General features: G+C 44.1%; 1 protein-coding gene across 1 annotated transcript in view; it reads left to right on the top strand.

Moving 5' to 3' along the window:
• Positions 1 to 2,980: 2,980 nt before the first annotated feature.
• The window catches only part of Anapc1 (anaphase promoting complex subunit 1), a 77,757-nt gene continuing 62,558 nt past the window's right edge, over positions 2,981 to 18,179 (top strand). The window contains exons 1-10 of the mRNA XM_051144593.1: positions 2,981 to 3,256; positions 4,291 to 4,527; positions 5,923 to 6,084; positions 9,341 to 9,392; positions 9,571 to 9,671; positions 10,265 to 10,347; positions 11,587 to 11,660; positions 14,371 to 14,516; positions 14,660 to 14,880; positions 16,020 to 16,229. Coding sequence (XP_051000550.1) covers positions 4,315 to 4,527; positions 5,923 to 6,084; positions 9,341 to 9,392; positions 9,571 to 9,671; positions 10,265 to 10,347; positions 11,587 to 11,660; positions 14,371 to 14,516; positions 14,660 to 14,880; positions 16,020 to 16,229 — 1,262 coding nt within the window. The 5' untranslated portion in view covers positions 2,981 to 3,256; positions 4,291 to 4,314. The remainder of the gene's footprint in view (positions 3,257 to 4,290; positions 4,528 to 5,922; positions 6,085 to 9,340; positions 9,393 to 9,570; positions 9,672 to 10,264; positions 10,348 to 11,586; positions 11,661 to 14,370; positions 14,517 to 14,659; positions 14,881 to 16,019; positions 16,230 to 18,179) is intronic.

The following is an 18,179-nucleotide window of genomic DNA, read 5'->3' as shown; positions in this document are numbered from 1 at the left end:
AGAGATGGGTCAGTGTTAAAGGTATTAGCTGCTCTTCCAGAGGTCTTGACTTAGGCTTCTGGTCCATGGAAATTATGACACAATGGATAACTATTATTTTATGTTCCAATATTTGTGGTAATATTATTATGCAGCAAAGTTGTGACAAAGACACACATATTTTTCAAGTTAAAAGAGATACTAAAACAAGGATTTGATTTATTCAACTCTATGCACACAATTGTACACGAACAGTTTGGGTGCCTTACTAGTGCTGGGCATGTTTGTATCCAAAATGCAACCCCAGGAGCCCCAAAGGAAATCTATGCTCCTTTTGAGGACATAGCAGACATGTCGTGAACTGGTGACACACGGGAGTCTGTACAGAGATTTTATGCTCTGAGATAAGCATTTGCTCAAGTACCAGCGGACTGGTTGGGAGGGCCATGGTACACTCGGGGCTTTGTCCTTTGAACTCCTTGAGTAGTGGCAGAAACAGAAAGATATGCTTTTCAAGGGAGTTTGTCACAGCATGGGCCCTCGCAGCGCTGTTAATGACACTGGAGTGTGACAGAGGGCAGGTGGGGGTCTGGCTGCAGCTCTGTAGGAAACGCAGCATTGATCTGGTGCCTGGAGCATCGAGGGTCTTAGTATGTTGTGTTGGTTAGATTTTGTTTGTATGATTTTTGAAACAGGGTTTCTCTGTGTAGTCTTGGCTGTCCAGGAGCTTACTCTGTAAACCAGGCTCACCTTGAACTCACAGAGATCTGCCTGCCTCGGCTTCCCGAGCGCTGGGATTAAAGGCATGAGCCACCTCTGCCTGCCTATGTGTTGGCTAGTTTTATGTTAGCTTGACACAAGCCAGAGCCACTTGCGAAGAGCTAACTAGGGTAGATCTACTAGAGAGGAGCCATCAGGGTAAGCCTTGGTGTCCCATGGGCTGAAAACACGAAGAAGCACCCGAGGAGATTTGTTCAGAGAAACAAATGCTCATTAAATGACAGTTGAGATATCTTTTTTAAGTGGCTCCCTAATTCCCATTGTGGACAGCCAGCAGTGTGTTCTGCGTCCCTCAGGGCTACCGAGGGATGAAGAGTACTGGTGTTTAGCCCTGGAGAGAGGGCGAAGGAAAGAGGACGAGGGTAGGGAAGGGTGACACAACACATATTGCACCAGCTGCCGCCTTATAACCAAATGCCACAAACTGGGCAGACTGATGGAAGGGTCCACTCAGTCACACTCTATATTTCATGACAGGTTTGTACAGGTAATAGTAATAGTAATAATAATAATAATAATAATAATAATAATAATAATAATAATAATAATAATAATAATAATACCCTAGAATAGTCCACGCAAAGGAGAAAAGCAATAACTTATACATCTGTCTCTTTCCTGTTTTGCTCTTATTGACTGTTAGGTTCTCCCTCCCTCCCCTGCAAAAACAAACAAACGAACAAAAAAACAAGACAAAACAAAAAAAAGCATTCACGTATCAAAGTGAGCGCTGGCCATCAGGCTCTCCCAGCATCATAAGTACCTGTTACAGAGTCCTGGCTCATCTCAACATTTCTTGCTCCCATCCCTACCCTAAACCTTTCCAGCTCCCGAGTTTAGCTTCCCTACCCCACTTTTTTTTTTTCCTATATTACCCGGGCAATTTGGCCACACAATCTCCTGCTCCTTGGCTTCTCTCTTGCTCCCCTCGTCTCTTTTCTTGGACCTCTCCTGGTTTGCTTGCCTTCCTCTCTTCTCTTCCCCTTGTGTACCCTCCCCTCCCGCATTCCTCTCATGGCCTGGTCTATTCTGCTGCCCATGCTTAGTCAAGATCCTTCCAGATGCCTCTGGCTGTTCTCTCCCTCACACCTACAGTAAAAACCTTCTCCTCAACCATACGTTTTCATTTGTTGAGCAGTTTGTTCCCTACTGTCTTGGGTTTCAAAGTATGGTCTCTTCAGAAGCCAATTCCCGTATCCTTTAGGAGGATTTTTCATCCAGGTCTGGCAGTGGTAGAAGATAGCACATCCTCAGGGAGTATGAAAACGGCCTGCTTAACAGAACGTCAGAGCATCCTCGGAGCGTCGTGGAGAGCAGGCACCCTTCTACTCCAAGTGTCTGCTGGTAGGGGTGAGTAGACTGAGGTGGGGCAAGAGGGCGACAGGATGGAGAAAAGGAACAATGAGACTCCGGGAGGCAACTTTCTTCTGTTGGTTCTTCCAGAAAGTCCTGTTGGAGCTAGAAAGAACTTTGTGGGGGTGCTGGGGTTTTACAGGAAGGGATCCAAGATCGGAGCAGAGCGTGTGGAATATGATTGCTAATTTGACTGTTTTGGAATACCCAGGCGAGTGAATTTCAGCTAAACTGGAATTCCACTTACCAAGTTCTAACAGTAGCTCCTTCCTGTGGGGAGTGTAGCCTCAAGCTCTGAAGGATGACACTCCTTGTAAAAGGATGACAATGGACTAAATTATCAAAGTATGTGTCACAGTAGATAATTATAGTGAAGATATCAAATTCCAGCTAACTGCGTTTTGGGCAAAGAAGTGGACTTTAGGCAAGGAAAGACTCCACCTTTCTTTCTTTTCTTTTTTGTTTTGTTTTTGTTTTGTTTTTCGAGACAGGGTTTTTCTGTATGGTCTTGGCTATCCTAGACTCGCTTTGTAGACCAGGCTGGCCTTGAACTCACAGAGATCTGCCTCCCTCTGTTTCCTGAGTGCTGGAATTAAAGGCATTCATGATAGAGTGCTTTCCTAGCATTCCTGATAAAATGAACAGCCTCCCTTACGCTCCCATTCCTCAGTAGGGAGGGGCACTTCTTTATTGGAGTTGAGGCGGAAATGCAACCAGCTAAATAGAATTACCTAACTTAATTCTATTGAGAAGATAGTTCAGGATCTCAGAGACTTGGTTTGGAAAGGAGGTGACGTCATTGACCGCTTTCTTGAAGGCGTTTGTGCGGACACTCTTTTCAACTGCGCAGGCGCTAGGTCCTCTCCGCTGCCGCGCGTCCCGAAGTTGCCCTGCCCAGGCGCGAAGCAGGACGGGAAATCCAAGATGGGTCCTTCCATTTGAGTTCTTCGCATGCCTACTCGTCTTTGGTACCCCGCTGCGGCTCATTCTTTCTGCAGCATCAGGGCGGGAAAGGGAATGAGAAGCTGTGGCGGCTGACGAGCCATCGTGACCGTCCTGCCGCTGCTCTCGGGCCTCCGAGGCCCCTGAGCCTGCTGGGAGCAGCCGGGGCTTGCAAGCGCCTGACGCGTCCCGAGTCACTCAGGTGCGGGCCAGGCCGAGTAGCGCATCATTGCGACTTGGTGTCGAGGTTTTGTTGCACCGGGTGACCGAGTGCTGAGTGCCCCGGGGCGGGCATTGAGCTCAAGGCGGGGTGAGGGGGACCCTAGTGAGCTTTCTGGGGTGCGCCGCCGGATGCGCCTTGAGCCAGATGCGGGGGCTGCTGCCTCTGAGCGTTGTTTGCTCAAAAACACGGAAAGCCTATTTTTGTAGAGACACAACTCTGGGTCCTGTTGCTTGCCTATGTTCCTAGTAACCAGTAATGACAGTTTTATTTATTGCATGTCAACTCAGGACTTTTTTGTGGCCTGTGACGAATAACACGCTTAATAACTTTGGGATAACTGTGAAAGTGTTACGTATGATCCATTTGGGCTAAAAGATTTATCAAACTATGAAAATGCAATGTTTGATAATCCCGTAGGCTGTTTTAAGCTATAAGAGAATGACATTACATGATTGCAAGTTCCTTAATGTCGGCTGCTTTGTTGATTAGAATTTGAAAAGGCCAGACACATTTTGGAATCTTTCTCCTACTTTTCATAAGGCATTTGTGGTTCTGTTTCAAGTTGACCAGTTCTCAATATTGATTTATTTCTAGGAAGTGAAAATTGCACCTGTTTTTGGACATAATCGTCTCAGGGATGGCTTTGTAGCTATGGAATGCTTCATAGAATTAGAGGCTTTGAGATGATTGCAAAAAAAAAAAAAAGTCAAGACTTCAGATGAGAGAGCTTCAAGTCAAATTTAATTAGACCTTGTTAATGTTGAGTGCTAGTTCACTTATCAGTTGGTAATAGTGCTGATATTAAATGCTATTGCAGAAGTTTTCTCAGAGACAGAATCCGCACATACTATGCCACGAGAATGGTAGAATGTTAGCCATCCTTTCGTACTGTGTGTAGAAATGCTTGTGAGGTGGGCTGGCATGGCATGTTTCCACCATAGCTATCCGGGTCCTCGAGGTAGTAACAAACTGGCTTTGGGTAGGAGGCTGACAATGTGTTTGGCTTCACACAGAAATAATGGTGATATTTGGAACCCATGTCGAACTTCTTTGAAGAGAGGGCAACGATGATTGCAGCCGGGGATTTGCAGGAATTCGTTCCTTTCGGTCGCGACCACTGCAAGCACCACCCTAATGCTTTGAACCTTCAGCTTCGTCAGCTGCAGCCAGCCTCTGAGCTATGGTCTTCTGATGGTGCCGCTGGCTTGGTGGGATCTCTTCAGGAGGTTACAATCCACGAGAAACAGAAGGTTTATTAAGTTTTTCTTCATCTTTTTGAAACAGAGAACGAATAGTGAACTTGTAATGCAAAGCGACCTGGATGCATATGTGAGAAATGAGTCGATGTTGGCACTTGGTTAAAAGCTAATGTTTGGTCATTTCAGTCAGCGCTGAAATACAGTGCTGCCTACTGAGGCGTGTTATATAGCTTATAGTGAGAGTTGAGTACTTTGATCGTGGCTCATTTTAACCTTTATCTTTACTTCATATGTGGGTAATCAAGTGAGAGAGATTAGAAATGGTACCTGCAACACATGTTTCTAGAAGAGGGTTGATGTCATATGAGATTGTTAGAGTTTTTATGAGATGGGGCCTTTCCAAGGAGCCCAGGCTGACCTCTAACATTTGACCTTTCTGTCTCAGTCTTCTGAGTACTGGAATTAGATGTGTGTGCCACAGCGCCCTGCAGAAAACAGCACCACCAGAAGAGAACAGTTCCTGTGTGCCATCCCTGTCCCGTCTCCCGTCCCAGCCCCTCTATTTTTTTTTTTGTTGGGGGTGGGTAATGCTGGGAGCCAAACCGAGGTCATGGTCTTCATAGGCAAATGCTCTGTCACTGAGCTGTACTGCTCCTCTCCTGCCTTGCTTAATCTTCATATGCCTTTGAAATCGAATCTCTCGGGATGATTACAGTTGGAAATCAGAAGCGTTCTGTTTTCCATTCATCTTGTGGGTGGGACAAGGGAAAAGGACGTGAGTGCCTTTGCAGCCATGAAGCAGGTTAGTCCGCACTGCTTCAAGTCCCCCACCGAGTCCCATGTGTACCTCACTGTCTCTTTTCTACCTTCTGCATACATTTAATACATACTCTTAGTTTCCCTTCAAGCATGGATTTTATTTTATGATCTACAGGTAAGATACACTTTTTGTTAGTCCATGTTTTTGGCAGAGTAATACTGGGGAAGTAGAAGTATAAAATAAAAACACTATAGAGAATTTTTGAGTCGGTTAAAAAAACAAAAACCAAATCCGATGTGTCTTTTGCCTGCTTGTATGTCTGTGCACCATATGTGTGCAGTGCCCACAGAGGCCAGAAGAGGGCATCAGATCTCTCGGAACTGGTGTTACTGGCATTAAAGATACTTGTGAGCTGTCGTGTGGGTGCTGAGACTCAAACCTGAGTCCTCTGGTAGAGCAGCCAGTGCTCGGAACGACTTAGCTATCTCTCCCACCTCTCTTAAGTTATCTCAGGAATCCCCTGATACAGTGCACCCACTTTGCTAACTCACTCACTCCGCTCATCCATGCATAACAATCCTTTTAGGAGTTAGTCTTGGGTTGAGTCTTAATTCACAGGCAAATTGTGTTCCAGATTGTTGGAAGAGAAGAAGTGCTTGAGCCTGGTGTGTGTGTTAATTTTTAAGGAAAGCTGGCAGTTAAGAAAAGGAGTGAGCGAGATCGGAGATGCAGCCGACTACGACGAAGAGCTCTACGTGGCTGGGAACATGGTTATCTGGAGCAAAGGGAGTAAGAGCCAGGCGCTGGCCGTGTACAAAGCCTTCACAGTGGACAGCACTGTCCAGCAGGTGAGTTCCTCGAGTTTGCACAGTCGGTCAACTGTTCCATATAGCTGTTTGGGAAAGGAGCTTGTGTTTTAAAATCATTAAGAAATGTACATCATGCCACGTAGTGAGGATACTGACAGGAAAGCAAGATTTGGTTTTATCCATCGTGACAGGGTCTCTGTAGCCCAGGCTGGCCTAGCCCTTGAAATCCCCCTGCCCCAGCCTCCTGAGTGCTGGGATGACAGGCACGTATCACCATGTCTGGCCTATCACAGTCTTTACACTCTTCGTTGCCAGTGATGCAATCTTTATTTATTTACTTATTTGTTTTGTTTGGTTGAGACTGGTCTCTACATGGCCCTGGCTGTTCTGGACCCTACTGTGTAGTCTACACTGGCCTTGAACTCACAGAGGTCCCATTGCCAATGCCTCTTGAGTGCTGGGATTAAAGGCATTTGCCACCATACCCAGCAGAATCTTTTATTTTTATTTCTGTTATTTTTGTAGTACTGGGGATTGATTTTAGGCCCCTTTATATGCTAGACAGGCACTTTTTTACACACACACACACACACACACACACACACACACACACACACTGCACTTCAAATCATAGTGTTTAACACTAGATGTAGGACTTGCAGTTTGTTGTTGTCAACAAAAAAATTATTTATTTTTATGTATATGAGTTTCTACCTGCATGTACACCAGCATGCCAGAAGAGGGCATCAGATCACATTACAGATGATTGTGAGCCACCATGTAGTTGCTGGGAATTGAACTCAAGGCCTCTGGAAGAGCAGACTGTGCTCTTAACCACTGAGTCATCTCTCCAGCTTCGACAACAAACAATTATGTGATATTAAGATCACAAAAAATGCTTTAAAATACATGATTAGTATAATTCATTTCCAGCTAGTGAATACATAAAGATGACTGAGTTTATAGTGGAAGGAAATTCAGCCTAATCTACTATTGTAGTAGTTATTGGAACCAGTTTCTGAATATTGATAGAAGGAGTCACGGGAAGCTCGGCAATTATTCCTGTCTGATGAGGGACACTCTTAACCTTCTGATGAATACAACCTGTAAGTGTTAAAGAATGGTAGAAGCAGAAATCATTTTGTAACTTCCAGTATGCTGATCAGTTCAGGCATGGCTGTAACGGCTAATTAACACCACTGCGAAGCAGGATAATACTTGGCAGTCAGGCATTGCTTCCTAAATGTAAAGAGACAAGTGAATCTTGCTTGGAATTTGTCTCTAGCCCGTCCAAGTGGTTGAGTTTCATGTAACTTACAGTAGAGTGAAGGATTTTATGAACCTCCAGCTAGCTGTAATATAGGGGGGAAAATGGGATATCCGCTAAATTTTCTTTTGAGAACTATTTAATGTGAATATGTAGATCTAGCTCTCAGTTTGTAGTAAGCTTAAGACCCAGGGTCCAGATCACAAAGCAGCATGGGATGAGGAGTGGGCGAAGGTCACTTGGTGGTGGTGTGGCTGGTAAAGGCACTGGCTCCTAAGTCCGACACCCTGAGCTGCAGCCGCAGGACCCACATGTTGCAAAGGGAGAACTGACTCCTGCACTTTGTTCTCTGACCTCCATAGGTGTGCTATGGCACACACAACATAAATAATAAATGTAATAACAATAAGGAGCAGAGGCCTGGTGTGGTGCACACCTGAAATCCCAGCACTCGGGAGGCAGAGGCAGGCGGATCTCTGTACATTCGAGGCCTGCCTGGTCTACAGAGTAAGTTCCAGGGCAACACAGAGAAACCCTGTCTACAAAACAAAACAAAAGAAAAGAAAAGAATGACTGAAGGCTGGTAATTATGGAAGCTTGTAGATGGGATGCATTGTGTTTCCTTTGTATATGTATTTGAAAATTTCCATAGTAAAGAGTTTAAAAGAAAAAAAAAATAGGGAAATTAGTAACTAGATGAATCCAGAATTTGGGAATGTTTACATTGTGGTCTCTTTTAAAAAGTGAATTAGGGAGGAAGAAAAAGGAAAAGTGTCACGGATGGCAGACACTAAAATGACATCATCAAATTCCTGTTTTCTGGAACAGGGTTTTACTATGTAGTACTCAGGTTGTCCTCAAATAAGGAATCCTCTTGCCTCAGCCTTACGTGCATGTGGTACAAATGCCAGGGCAAACGCAGTGCTTTTGAGCTTGGTTAAATGAGCTCCAAGGGTCTAAGAACACGAGGTGAAAAGACTCCTCCAACCAGCCCCGCACACACAGCTGGGCGGGGATCGGGGAGCTGGAAAAATGAAGAGTTAGGTGACATTAGATTTTCTTTTTTCCCTGAAAGCTAATAGTTTTGCGATTTCTTGTGTTTTTTGTTTTTGTTTGTTTTTTTCAAGACAGGGTCTCTCTGTAGCCCTGGCTGTCCTGGACTCGCTTTATAGACCAGGCTGGCCTCGAACTCACAGCGATCCACCTACCTCAGCCTCCTGAGTGCTAGGATTAAAGGCATGTGCCACCATGCCCAGCTAGTTTTGTGATTTTTTTTTTTTTTTAAGAGAATGTCTTCAGCTGGGCATAGTGGAGCACACCTTTAACTCAGTACCTAGGAGGCAGAGGCAGGAAGATCTCTCGGTTCGAGGCCAGCCTGGTCGACATAGCATGTTCCAAACTAAGCCGTGCTCCACAAAAACCCTGTCTCGAAAGTGAACAAAGGAGAACATCTTTATTTTCTAAATTAAAATTAGGATTGTGGCATGAATAGGGGAAGATATTTTCTAAGCATTTTTAAAATATGAGCATAGAGCCTGAGATCAGTTACTGAGTCCTGTTTAAGCTCTCACACAGCCCTTGCTTTTGTGAGATGCAGAGTTTGTACAGTCTCAGTTTATGCTTGAGCTTTAACTGCAAGACTTGGGTCAACTGAGCCTTTTGATTATTTTATTTTTCGTTCTCTTAAGATTTAATTGCACAGCATGGTCTACAAAGTAAGTCCAGGACAGCCAGAGCTGTTATATAGAGAAACCCTGTCTTGAAAAATCAAAAATAAATAAATAAAATAAAAATAAAAGATGTAATTGCAAATTTATCTCCTTAGAATATGTAGGATTGTGTTCTAAACTTACTTTTCGTTACTCTTGTTTGTTTCCATGGTATGTATGTATGTATGACTCTGTGTCTGTGTGTGTGTAAATCTGTAATGAGCTGAGGAAATGTATTGTTAATGATGTCGTTAACTGACAGTTGATTTTTTTTTTTTTAGATGTAATTTTCTTAGACAAGCATTTATTTTGATTTTAGGCATTGTGGTGTGACTTCATTACATCACAGGATAAGTCTGAAAAGGTCCACAGTAAGTTTCTTTATGACATTTTATTTTCCATGGTTCTGAGCGTTTACCCCACTGTGATACGTTTATAAGCAGCCCTTAGTCACACGGTGCATAATGCATCGGTGAACGTTTGCTGTTTGGATTGAGCTGTTCAGCAGGAAAACAAACAACCCACAAATCCTGTCCCCTTTCCTTCCAGAGAGCCACGAGGTAGAGAAGTGCATCTGCATATTACAGAGCTCGTGCATGAACATGCACAGCGTGGATGGGAAGGATTACATAGCTTCCTTACCGTTTCAGGTGAGCTTAATGCTGTAAGTGCTCGGCACGTGTTTTGTCAGTGAGGATGTGTAACAGATTTCGTGTAGCTCTCTTATGCACGAAGGGTGTTAGTTTTGACGTAACTGAGACTCAGTAGTTTCAGTTCACCATTTGTCTGTCCTTTCCACAATAATTGTTTTTTAGTGAAGTAAATTATGAAGTAGGAGATGCTTATCAGCTTAATGATATTTTAGAAATTGTTTTGGCTCTATTATATTAGATATGTGAATAATATTGGCCTCTTATTTTGCACTGCATCATCTTTTAACTTCACAGCAATTTCACACTGAGTCCCTCTTTTGTGGGCTTGATTTTCGTCTTAGAGTTACTTGTTAAGTCATAGATTTTGAGCCGGGCATGGTGGTGCATGCCTGTAATCCCAGGACTCTGGGAGGCAGGGGCAGGTAGGTCACTGTGAGTTCGAGGCCAGCCTGGTCTACATAGTGAGTCCGGGACAGCTTTGAAAGCTCTCAGTAAATTCAAAGAGAATGGAATGTTCTGTCCTACTCCCCGAAACCTTTTCCTAAACAACAGTTATCTTACTTCTGCTCTCCCTACCCTTTCATTGATAGGTGGCGAACGTTTGGGCCACTAAATATGGCTTGCTGTTTGAACGAAGCAGTTCCTCGCATGAGACGCCTCCAGGTCTACCTAGGTATTCGTTTTACTCTGCATAATTTCTTAGTAAACTTGAAGTAAGCTCCTTAGCCTAAATGTTCAGAGTGGTGACGCTATCCACGTTCACGGTGTGAGTGCTACAACATTCTCGTGCCAGTTTGAGCTCACCCGTGACCTTTCACTCAGCACTCTGTTGCCCTGTGCTCGCCTTAGTGACACTGGCAGTTGCGTAGTGATGACAGGATTCAGTTCTCAGCTCTACCATGTCCTCTCTCTACCACTCTGCACAGATCTCCATTGCTTTCCTAGTTTTCATTGCCTAATCTGTTGCAGGAATGTTCTTAGTTACCTCTTGGGATCTAAGCAGACTCTCAGAGAACGCACAGTTAGTGGTGGCTGCCCGTCGATGTGTGCTTACCGCTCACGCCTCCCTGTGTACTGGGGGCTCAGTAAGAGGAGGAAGGCGCTGGACAAACACTGTGTGTGAAAGCAGATACCTGCTGTGTCAGAGATGTTTCAGATTTTAGTCTCTGCACTGATAGAAAGCCAGCCCTTTCCCTCCTCTTTAGCTTTCTGAAAATTGCAGACTTAATTACTTAAAGTATTTTTCTCTTTTTAAAAATGTACCCATTTATGAACAAGCATAGGAAATTAAATTTCTAGATACCATAGGCATGCTGCCATTAGGAGAAATGAGTGAACAACTGTCTTATGCCTGTTGCTCTCTCTGGGTTCTGTGATGTGTTGGCTGCTCTTTGCATGTCCCCCCTGGACGAGTCAGCTTCGTTCTATGTTTATATGTACAGAATTATTACAGGAAGATATTTTTAGAACTAAAACAGAGGATGCCATGACAGACAGTATATGAAGAGGTTAGAAGGTTGCTTTTTGAGATGGTAGCTGTGACAGAATGCTTGGCATTCACCTTGAGGGAGGAAGGACTTACTTTGCTTCAGGGTTTCAGCCCTTGGTTCAGGGAAGACATGACAGAGTTCCTGATGGGAGGGCTGTGTGGCAGAGGCTTTGCACATCTTGGCAGATCAGGAAGTGAAACGAGGGATTGGAAACAGGGCTGGCCCGTGCCTCTCAGACAGGCCCTGTTTTCCCAAAGGCTCCACAGTCTCCTAACCAGTGCCACAGTTGGGGACCAAGTGTTCAAACGTGAGCCTCTGAGGGCATGTCGTGTCAAGCGGTAACAGGAGTGTTCAAGTTGCCTGTTAGCACTGAGGTGCACACCGTTCTCCTGTCGGTGATTGTCTGTGTGTTTGTTTGCTAGAGAACCTTTGCCTACAATGTTCAGCATGCTGCACCCACTCGATGAGATAACTCCACTTGTTTGTAAATCTGGAAGTAAGTGAACTTTTATATTCTTTTACATAAAGCTCTGTTTTGACATTGGGGGAGGGAGGAAATAAAAGTAAAGTTTATTTTAAAAGTGACTTGTTTTATCAGAAGATAATGTAAGCGTGTTATAAAAGAAACTTTTATCACGAAAATAACTCATTGAAAGCAAGGACAACCCTATTCAAATCTAGCCAATGGACAGCACATTCTCCACAGTTGTGGGAGAGCTGAGACTGACTCTGCCAAGAACTCTGGTGCCCCCTGTTTGACTACTTTCCATTGGTGGGGGCTCTGGTGCCACTCAGAGGAAGGGTAAGCAGGCTACCAGGATGAGACCTGATAGGCTGTGATCATAGGATGGGGGAGGAGGTCCCCTTCTTTTAGAGGTCTAGGGGAGGGGAGTAGGGCAGAAGAGGGAGGGAGGGGGGAACAAGAAGATACAAGTGAGGGGATAACAGTTGAGATATACTCTGAATAAATTACTTAAATAAAAAAAAAAAAAGGAACAGACAGCAAGAACAACAGTTATTTCAGTAAAACTAAGGCATATAAATCAGTTAGAGACACTGATGTTTGTTAACTTGCCTGTAGGTGACTGACCTTTAAAAATATGAAAATGATTGGTACTTGGATAAACTAAAGTTTTTTTCTTTTTCTTTTTTTGGTTTTTCAAGACAGGGTTTCTCTGTGTAGCCTTGGCTGCTCTGGACTCACTTTGTAGACCAGGTTGGCCTCAAACTCACAGCGATCCACCTGCCTATGCCTCCCAAGTGCTGGAATTAAAGGCGTGCGCCACCAACGCCAGGCTTTTTTTTTTTTTGAGATAAATTACAGGTCCTAATTGTTGGGACCTTTAAGTATTTCACTTGCTCTGTTCAAGTTTACTGAGACTCCTCCACACTTCGAGTATTTCTCAAGTGTTCCTGTATGCTTGGCTTTAAGTTTAGGCTTTACCAAACGTGAGTAGGCACCCACAGATAATAGACCGAAGACTAGAAGGACGTTTATAGTCTTATACTTGTACATTGCAAATGTCACTGAGGTGTTACATTCTGCATCCATGAGCATGGCTAAATCAAGCCACTGTCCTTCTCATGTAAATATGCAAGCTGTCCTTTTAAAGTTGTAGCCAAAAAAAAAAAAAAAAAAAAAAAAAAAAAAAAAAAAAGGCCAGGTGTGGTGGCACACACCTGTAATCCCAGCACTCCGGAGGCAGGGGCAGGAGGATCTCTGTGAGTTTGAGGCCAGCCTGGTTTACAAAGTTTGTCCAGGACAGTCAAGACTACACAGAGGAAAAAAAAAGTGATTATGTAGGATGTTCTGAATAATGGATAAGCAGTAAGAAGGTAAGATTCTAATGGATGGAAGCTGGGTGTGGTGGTGTGTACCTCTAGTCCAGCTGCTGATGCAGCTAAGACTGCCTCTTCTCAGGCAGCCGGGGCAACACAGTGAAGCTTGTGCGTGTGTGTGTGTGTGTGTGTGTGTGTGTGTGTGTGTGTGTGTGTGTGTGTCTCTCTCTCTCTCTCTCTCTTAAAAGATTTTATTATTATTATTTTTAGTTATGTGTATGTGTGTGTGTCCATGTGTGGGTATGTGCACATGAGTTCAGATGCCCACAGAGGCCAGAGGGTACAATTGGATCGTTGGTGCTGGAGTTCCAGGTGCTTGTGAGCTGTTTGGCATGGGTGCTGGGAACTGAACTCTTAATGGCTGAGCCATCTCCAGTCCCGTTCCTCCTTCCTAAAAAGAAAAGCCCTCTAACTTTAGGGGGATGGTGGTTAATTTTATTATTTCTTTTTTTTTTTTTTTTTTTATGTTTTAGAGACAGGATCCCACTGTGTAGGGTTAGCTGGCCTCAAATCCACAGAGATCTGCCTGCCACTGCCTCCCAAATGCTGGGATTAAAGGTCTTGTGTCATCATGTCTGGCTAGTTTTATTTTTTCTTTATAAAATAATTTGTTTCTGCACAATAATCATTTTTTTTCATTTTCCAATATTTTAACTGAGAAAGAAGCTGTCAAGGATATGGGAACTGGTTTGTGGTGCTATAGAAAAATAACTGGACAGAGCAGGAGCAACTTCCTTTGTAATAAGTAAAATACATATTGCTCATTACTTTTGGATTAGTTATTACAGAGGACAGAGTAGAACCAGTGCACAAGTCAGACCTTCCAAGTAGATGATTGGAATCTCCAAAGTAGTTGACTGTAGGCTGGACGTGGTGGCGTGCCTCCCAGCACTTGGGAGGAAGAGACAGGCAGATCTCTGTGAGTCTGAGACTCATCTGTTGTACCTAGTGAGTTCCAGGCAGGACAGCCAGAGCTCATAGTGAAACCCTGTCTCAGAAAAACCAGAGAACCAAGCAAACAGAGGAGAAACGAGATGAAGAAGAGGAGGTTGATTGTTGAAGGGTGAAGGCATGTGCATCCTTGGCCTTTGGCTGGTGAATTTATTGATGAATCAGGGCAGACCTTCAGCATTTGAGTTGTATATGTGTGAGTCAAAGTGCAACAGTCACTACGTCTTGTTGAGTGCATTTTAAGGAAGTTGACATTCAGCATATTTAAATTTTGTTGTCAGATAACATTGAGTGGGTTTGTACTTCAGTCTTGGTTCCCTTTCCTTTTAGGACGATGAGAGCTTTCTTCATGGAGAACTCTTTTAAAAGAGCAAAGCCTCTGTTCTGTGCCTGCCCATGTCCGCTTTGATTTTCAGGTCTGTTTGGCTCATCACGGGTGCAGTATGTCGTCGATCCTGCAGTGAAAATTGTGTTTCTCAACATTGACCCCTCCATCGTAATGACCTATGATGCTGTTCAGAATGTGCATTCTGTGTGGACTCTGCGGAGGGTAAAGCCAGAGGTGAGGGTGACCGACCCTGCTTCTCCCTGTGCGAGATAGCGAACCCTGAACCCTTGCACATTTTCAAGTCTACCGTGTATGTTCAAGGGAGTCACCTCCTCATTCTAATTGTTTTCCATTTTCCCCATTCGTCTTGACCTAAGGAAGAGAATGCTGTTTTAAAGTTCCCTGAGCAGGCAGGGACCATGCAGAATGCGGCCACTAGCAGCTCCCTCACAGCACACCTCAGGAGCCTCTCCAAAGGCGAGTCCCCTGTGGCTTCGCCTTTCCAGAATTACTCCTCCATCCACAGCCAGAGTCGCTCAGCCTCCTCACCCAGCCTGCACTCCCGCTCTCCTTCCATTTCCAACATGGCGGCTCTAAGGTGGGTGTCTTTCTTTGTTTTAAACAAGATATCCAAAGCTTTTTTAGCTCTGTCGTGTTTGGAAGGATTTAAGGTTTCTTTTGACAACTCTTGTATAGTTTTTAGGGAGAGTAGGCATAAACCCAATTATGGCAACTTTAAGAATTCTAAGTCCACGATGCCCCAGTTTGGTTGCATTTAGAACCTGCTAAAGCTGCTGTGAGGTTGCTTTGTTTCTCCCATGAGGTGGCAGCAGTTGGATGAACATGTAATTCTACAAATATTTTGTTAGCTTTTTTTTTAAACCTTAATTTATGATTTTTTGTTTTGTTTTTGGTAATATATATATATGCATACCTGCCTACATGTCTTTTTATTGGCAGAGATGCACAAGGATGGGGCTGCATGGACATAGTTTTGTTAGTTTGTGTATGTCTGAAAGTACAGCAACATACTTTAGACCTTTGCGAATAATGATTAAACCATTTATTTTCTGAAGAATGAAATAGACTCATTTTCAGTTCTAAATATATATGCATATATATAATATATAATACACACACACACACACACACACACACACACACACACACACACACACACACACACACACACACACACACACAGTGCCTCTCTGTAAAGCCCTGGCTGCCCTGAAACTCACTCAGTATGAAGTCAGGCTGGCCTAGAACTCAGAGAGATCTGCCTATCTCTGCCTCTCAAGTGCTGAGATTAAAGGCTCGCTCCTCTGTGTCTTGTACGAGTGTATTTTAACATGAGTTCTAAGTAAAGCTTTAGGCTATCATAAAGTGCATCAGGATGAACCATTTAAATAGCTGCTTAAGCACCGGGCGTGGTGGTGCATGCCTTTAATCCCAGCACTTGGGAGGCAGAAGCAGGTGGATCACTGTGAGTTCGAGGCCAGCCTGGTCTACAAAGGGAGTCCAGGACAGCCAAGGCTACACAGAGAAACCCTGTCGTGAAAGGAAAAAAAAAAAAAAAAAATCCAACCACCAAACAAACCAAAGCTGCTTAATTCTGAAAGCGTCTGTAAGTGGCATTGCTCCATAAGTACTTCCTGTGGGTGGGACTGGAGACGTGTCACCGCATGTGTGAGACGCTGCTCATGGTGATGCCCTCTCTCTGCTTGTGTTTTGCAGTCGTGCTCATTCTCCTGCCTTAGGTGTGCACTCCTTCTCAGGGGTGCAAAGATTCAACCTTTCAAGCCATAATCAGTCACCAAAGAGACACAGTGTTTCTCACTCTCCGAGTGGCAGTTTCAGCGACTCCTTCTTGGCTCCAGAGACAGAGCCAATTATCCCTGAGCTGTGCATTGACCACCTGTGGACTGAGACGCTGCCTAATATAAGGTTTGGCCAATACAACTTTATATTCAAAGGAAAACGTTACTAATGTTTTTGGAAAATGTTTGGTGTTGTGCCTGGTGGTTTAGTTCAGTGGTAGAGTGCTTGCCAAATATGTGTGAAACTTTTAAAGCATCTTTCAACTTCAGTCATGTCATAAACATAAACTATATAGAGACACACATTTTACCACCTTAATTTTAGGAGGAATAATTGATACTAAAGTGACACAAAATGTTTTGTCATCAAATTTTTTTTTAAGATAGTAACCTTTGAACTTGAGGTGTCTGAAGTTTTGGGGCAAAACACTGAATTCTGTACCGTCATAGTCAGGGTTCTATTGATGTAAACAAAGGCACCATGACCACGGCAACACTTACAAAGGAACATTTAATTGAGGCTTGCTTACAGTTTCAGAGGGTTAGTCTGTTACCATGGTGGGGGGAGGCAGACAAGCATGGTGCTGGAGCAGTAGCTTTTCAGCCTCATACAGAGGCAGCAGGCAGAGAAAGAGCCAGACCCTGGGCCTGGAGGAGGCCACAAAGCCCATCTCTTATGACACACCTCCTAACCCTTCTCTCACAGCTCATCAACCAGGGCCAAACATGGAAATTTGAGCCTGGGGGAGGTAGAGGCAACCTCATTTAAACCACCACATGTAGTTTGAAATTTTCTAGCCGTTTTTAGTAACTTTTGTCTTTGTGTTAAATGTCAGCTCTACTTTTTCAGAAATAAATAACCCTAATCTTCTTATGGTTTCATTGATAATTTGTTAATGAATTCAGCCACATGCCAGTGTGTGTGCTAATTAATAAGGTTGTTTAGTAATAGTGCAATACATAGTTAAAGGTAGTTCCACTGGAGCTCTTACTGCTCTGCAGTCAGGGCTTGGAGAAGATGGGCATGCTAGGCAAATGTGGTCTAAAGAGCAGTTCAGAGGGTGTGTGTGCGCTTTGCTCTGTGGGGATGGGGACAGACTGAGAATGAAGAGGCAGGAGAGTGGTTGCTTTTTAGGCCTGTTACACATGTATAGCAAACACACAAAGAGCAGAACAGGCTACAGGTGTTAGGATTTAAAGAGTTTGAGTGTCGAGTGCGAGCTCTTGGGTGCCTGGAGGGCCTGTGGGGTCCCTGGGGGGCCTGTGGGGTCCCTGGGGGGCCTGTGGAGTCCCTGGGGGGCTGTGGGGTCCCTGGAGAGCCTGTGGGGTCCCTGAAGGGCCTGTAGAGAAGTTTGCAGGGCTCCTGTTAATTCTGGAATCGTTAGGTGATGGTGGATATGCATAGTGTGAGTCTTCCTAGTCAGGGTTTTTAAACATTCACTCAATTTTCACATTAGTCTGTCATTTACTAACAAGGTAAAACCGAGTGGTGTAGAAGGCTAGGGACTACAGGGGGACAGGAAGCAATAAGGACTCCAGGGAGACAGAAAGCAAAGTCAGGTGGGAGTAGCAACAGGGACATCACGAACACACAAACATTTCAAGAAGAAAGTGGTGCTAGTATTTCTAGGTGCTGGTGTTCTTTGGTCCTGACTGTTGACCTCAGAGATGGACACTAGTCAGGTCACTTCTACAGGCTTGAGGGGTGTGGGGAAGCATGGTGCAAAAGTGAGCATAGACTTGGAGGATGTTTTGAGGAGCTGCCTAAGGATGTTCTGCATTCATTGAACTATGTAATGAGAAGTAGTCTGTGAATGTATGTCACCCAAATTTGTTGCTTTGTATATATAAAAGATTAGTGGCTTTTTACCTATCTACATAACGCTAACCCTAACCCTGAGTAAAAATGATTTTTTTCGTGTGTGTGTGTGTGTGTGTGTGTGTGCACGCACATGTATGTTTGCAAGTACACTTACACTGGTATGGACATAAGAAGGTCTGGGATTGATAGCAGGAGTCTTCTGTGATTCCTCTACACCTTACTTACTGAGGCAAGGTCTCTCAGTTGAGTCCAGAG

The sequence above is a fragment of the Acomys russatus genome, chromosome 4 (assembly GCF_903995435.1).
Source record: "Acomys russatus chromosome 4, mAcoRus1.1, whole genome shotgun sequence".
NCBI classification, from domain to species: domain Eukaryota; kingdom Metazoa; phylum Chordata; class Mammalia; order Rodentia; family Muridae; genus Acomys; species Acomys russatus.
The sequence above is the reverse complement of the archived record's forward strand: the minus strand, read 5'-3'. Positions and strand labels throughout refer to the sequence as shown.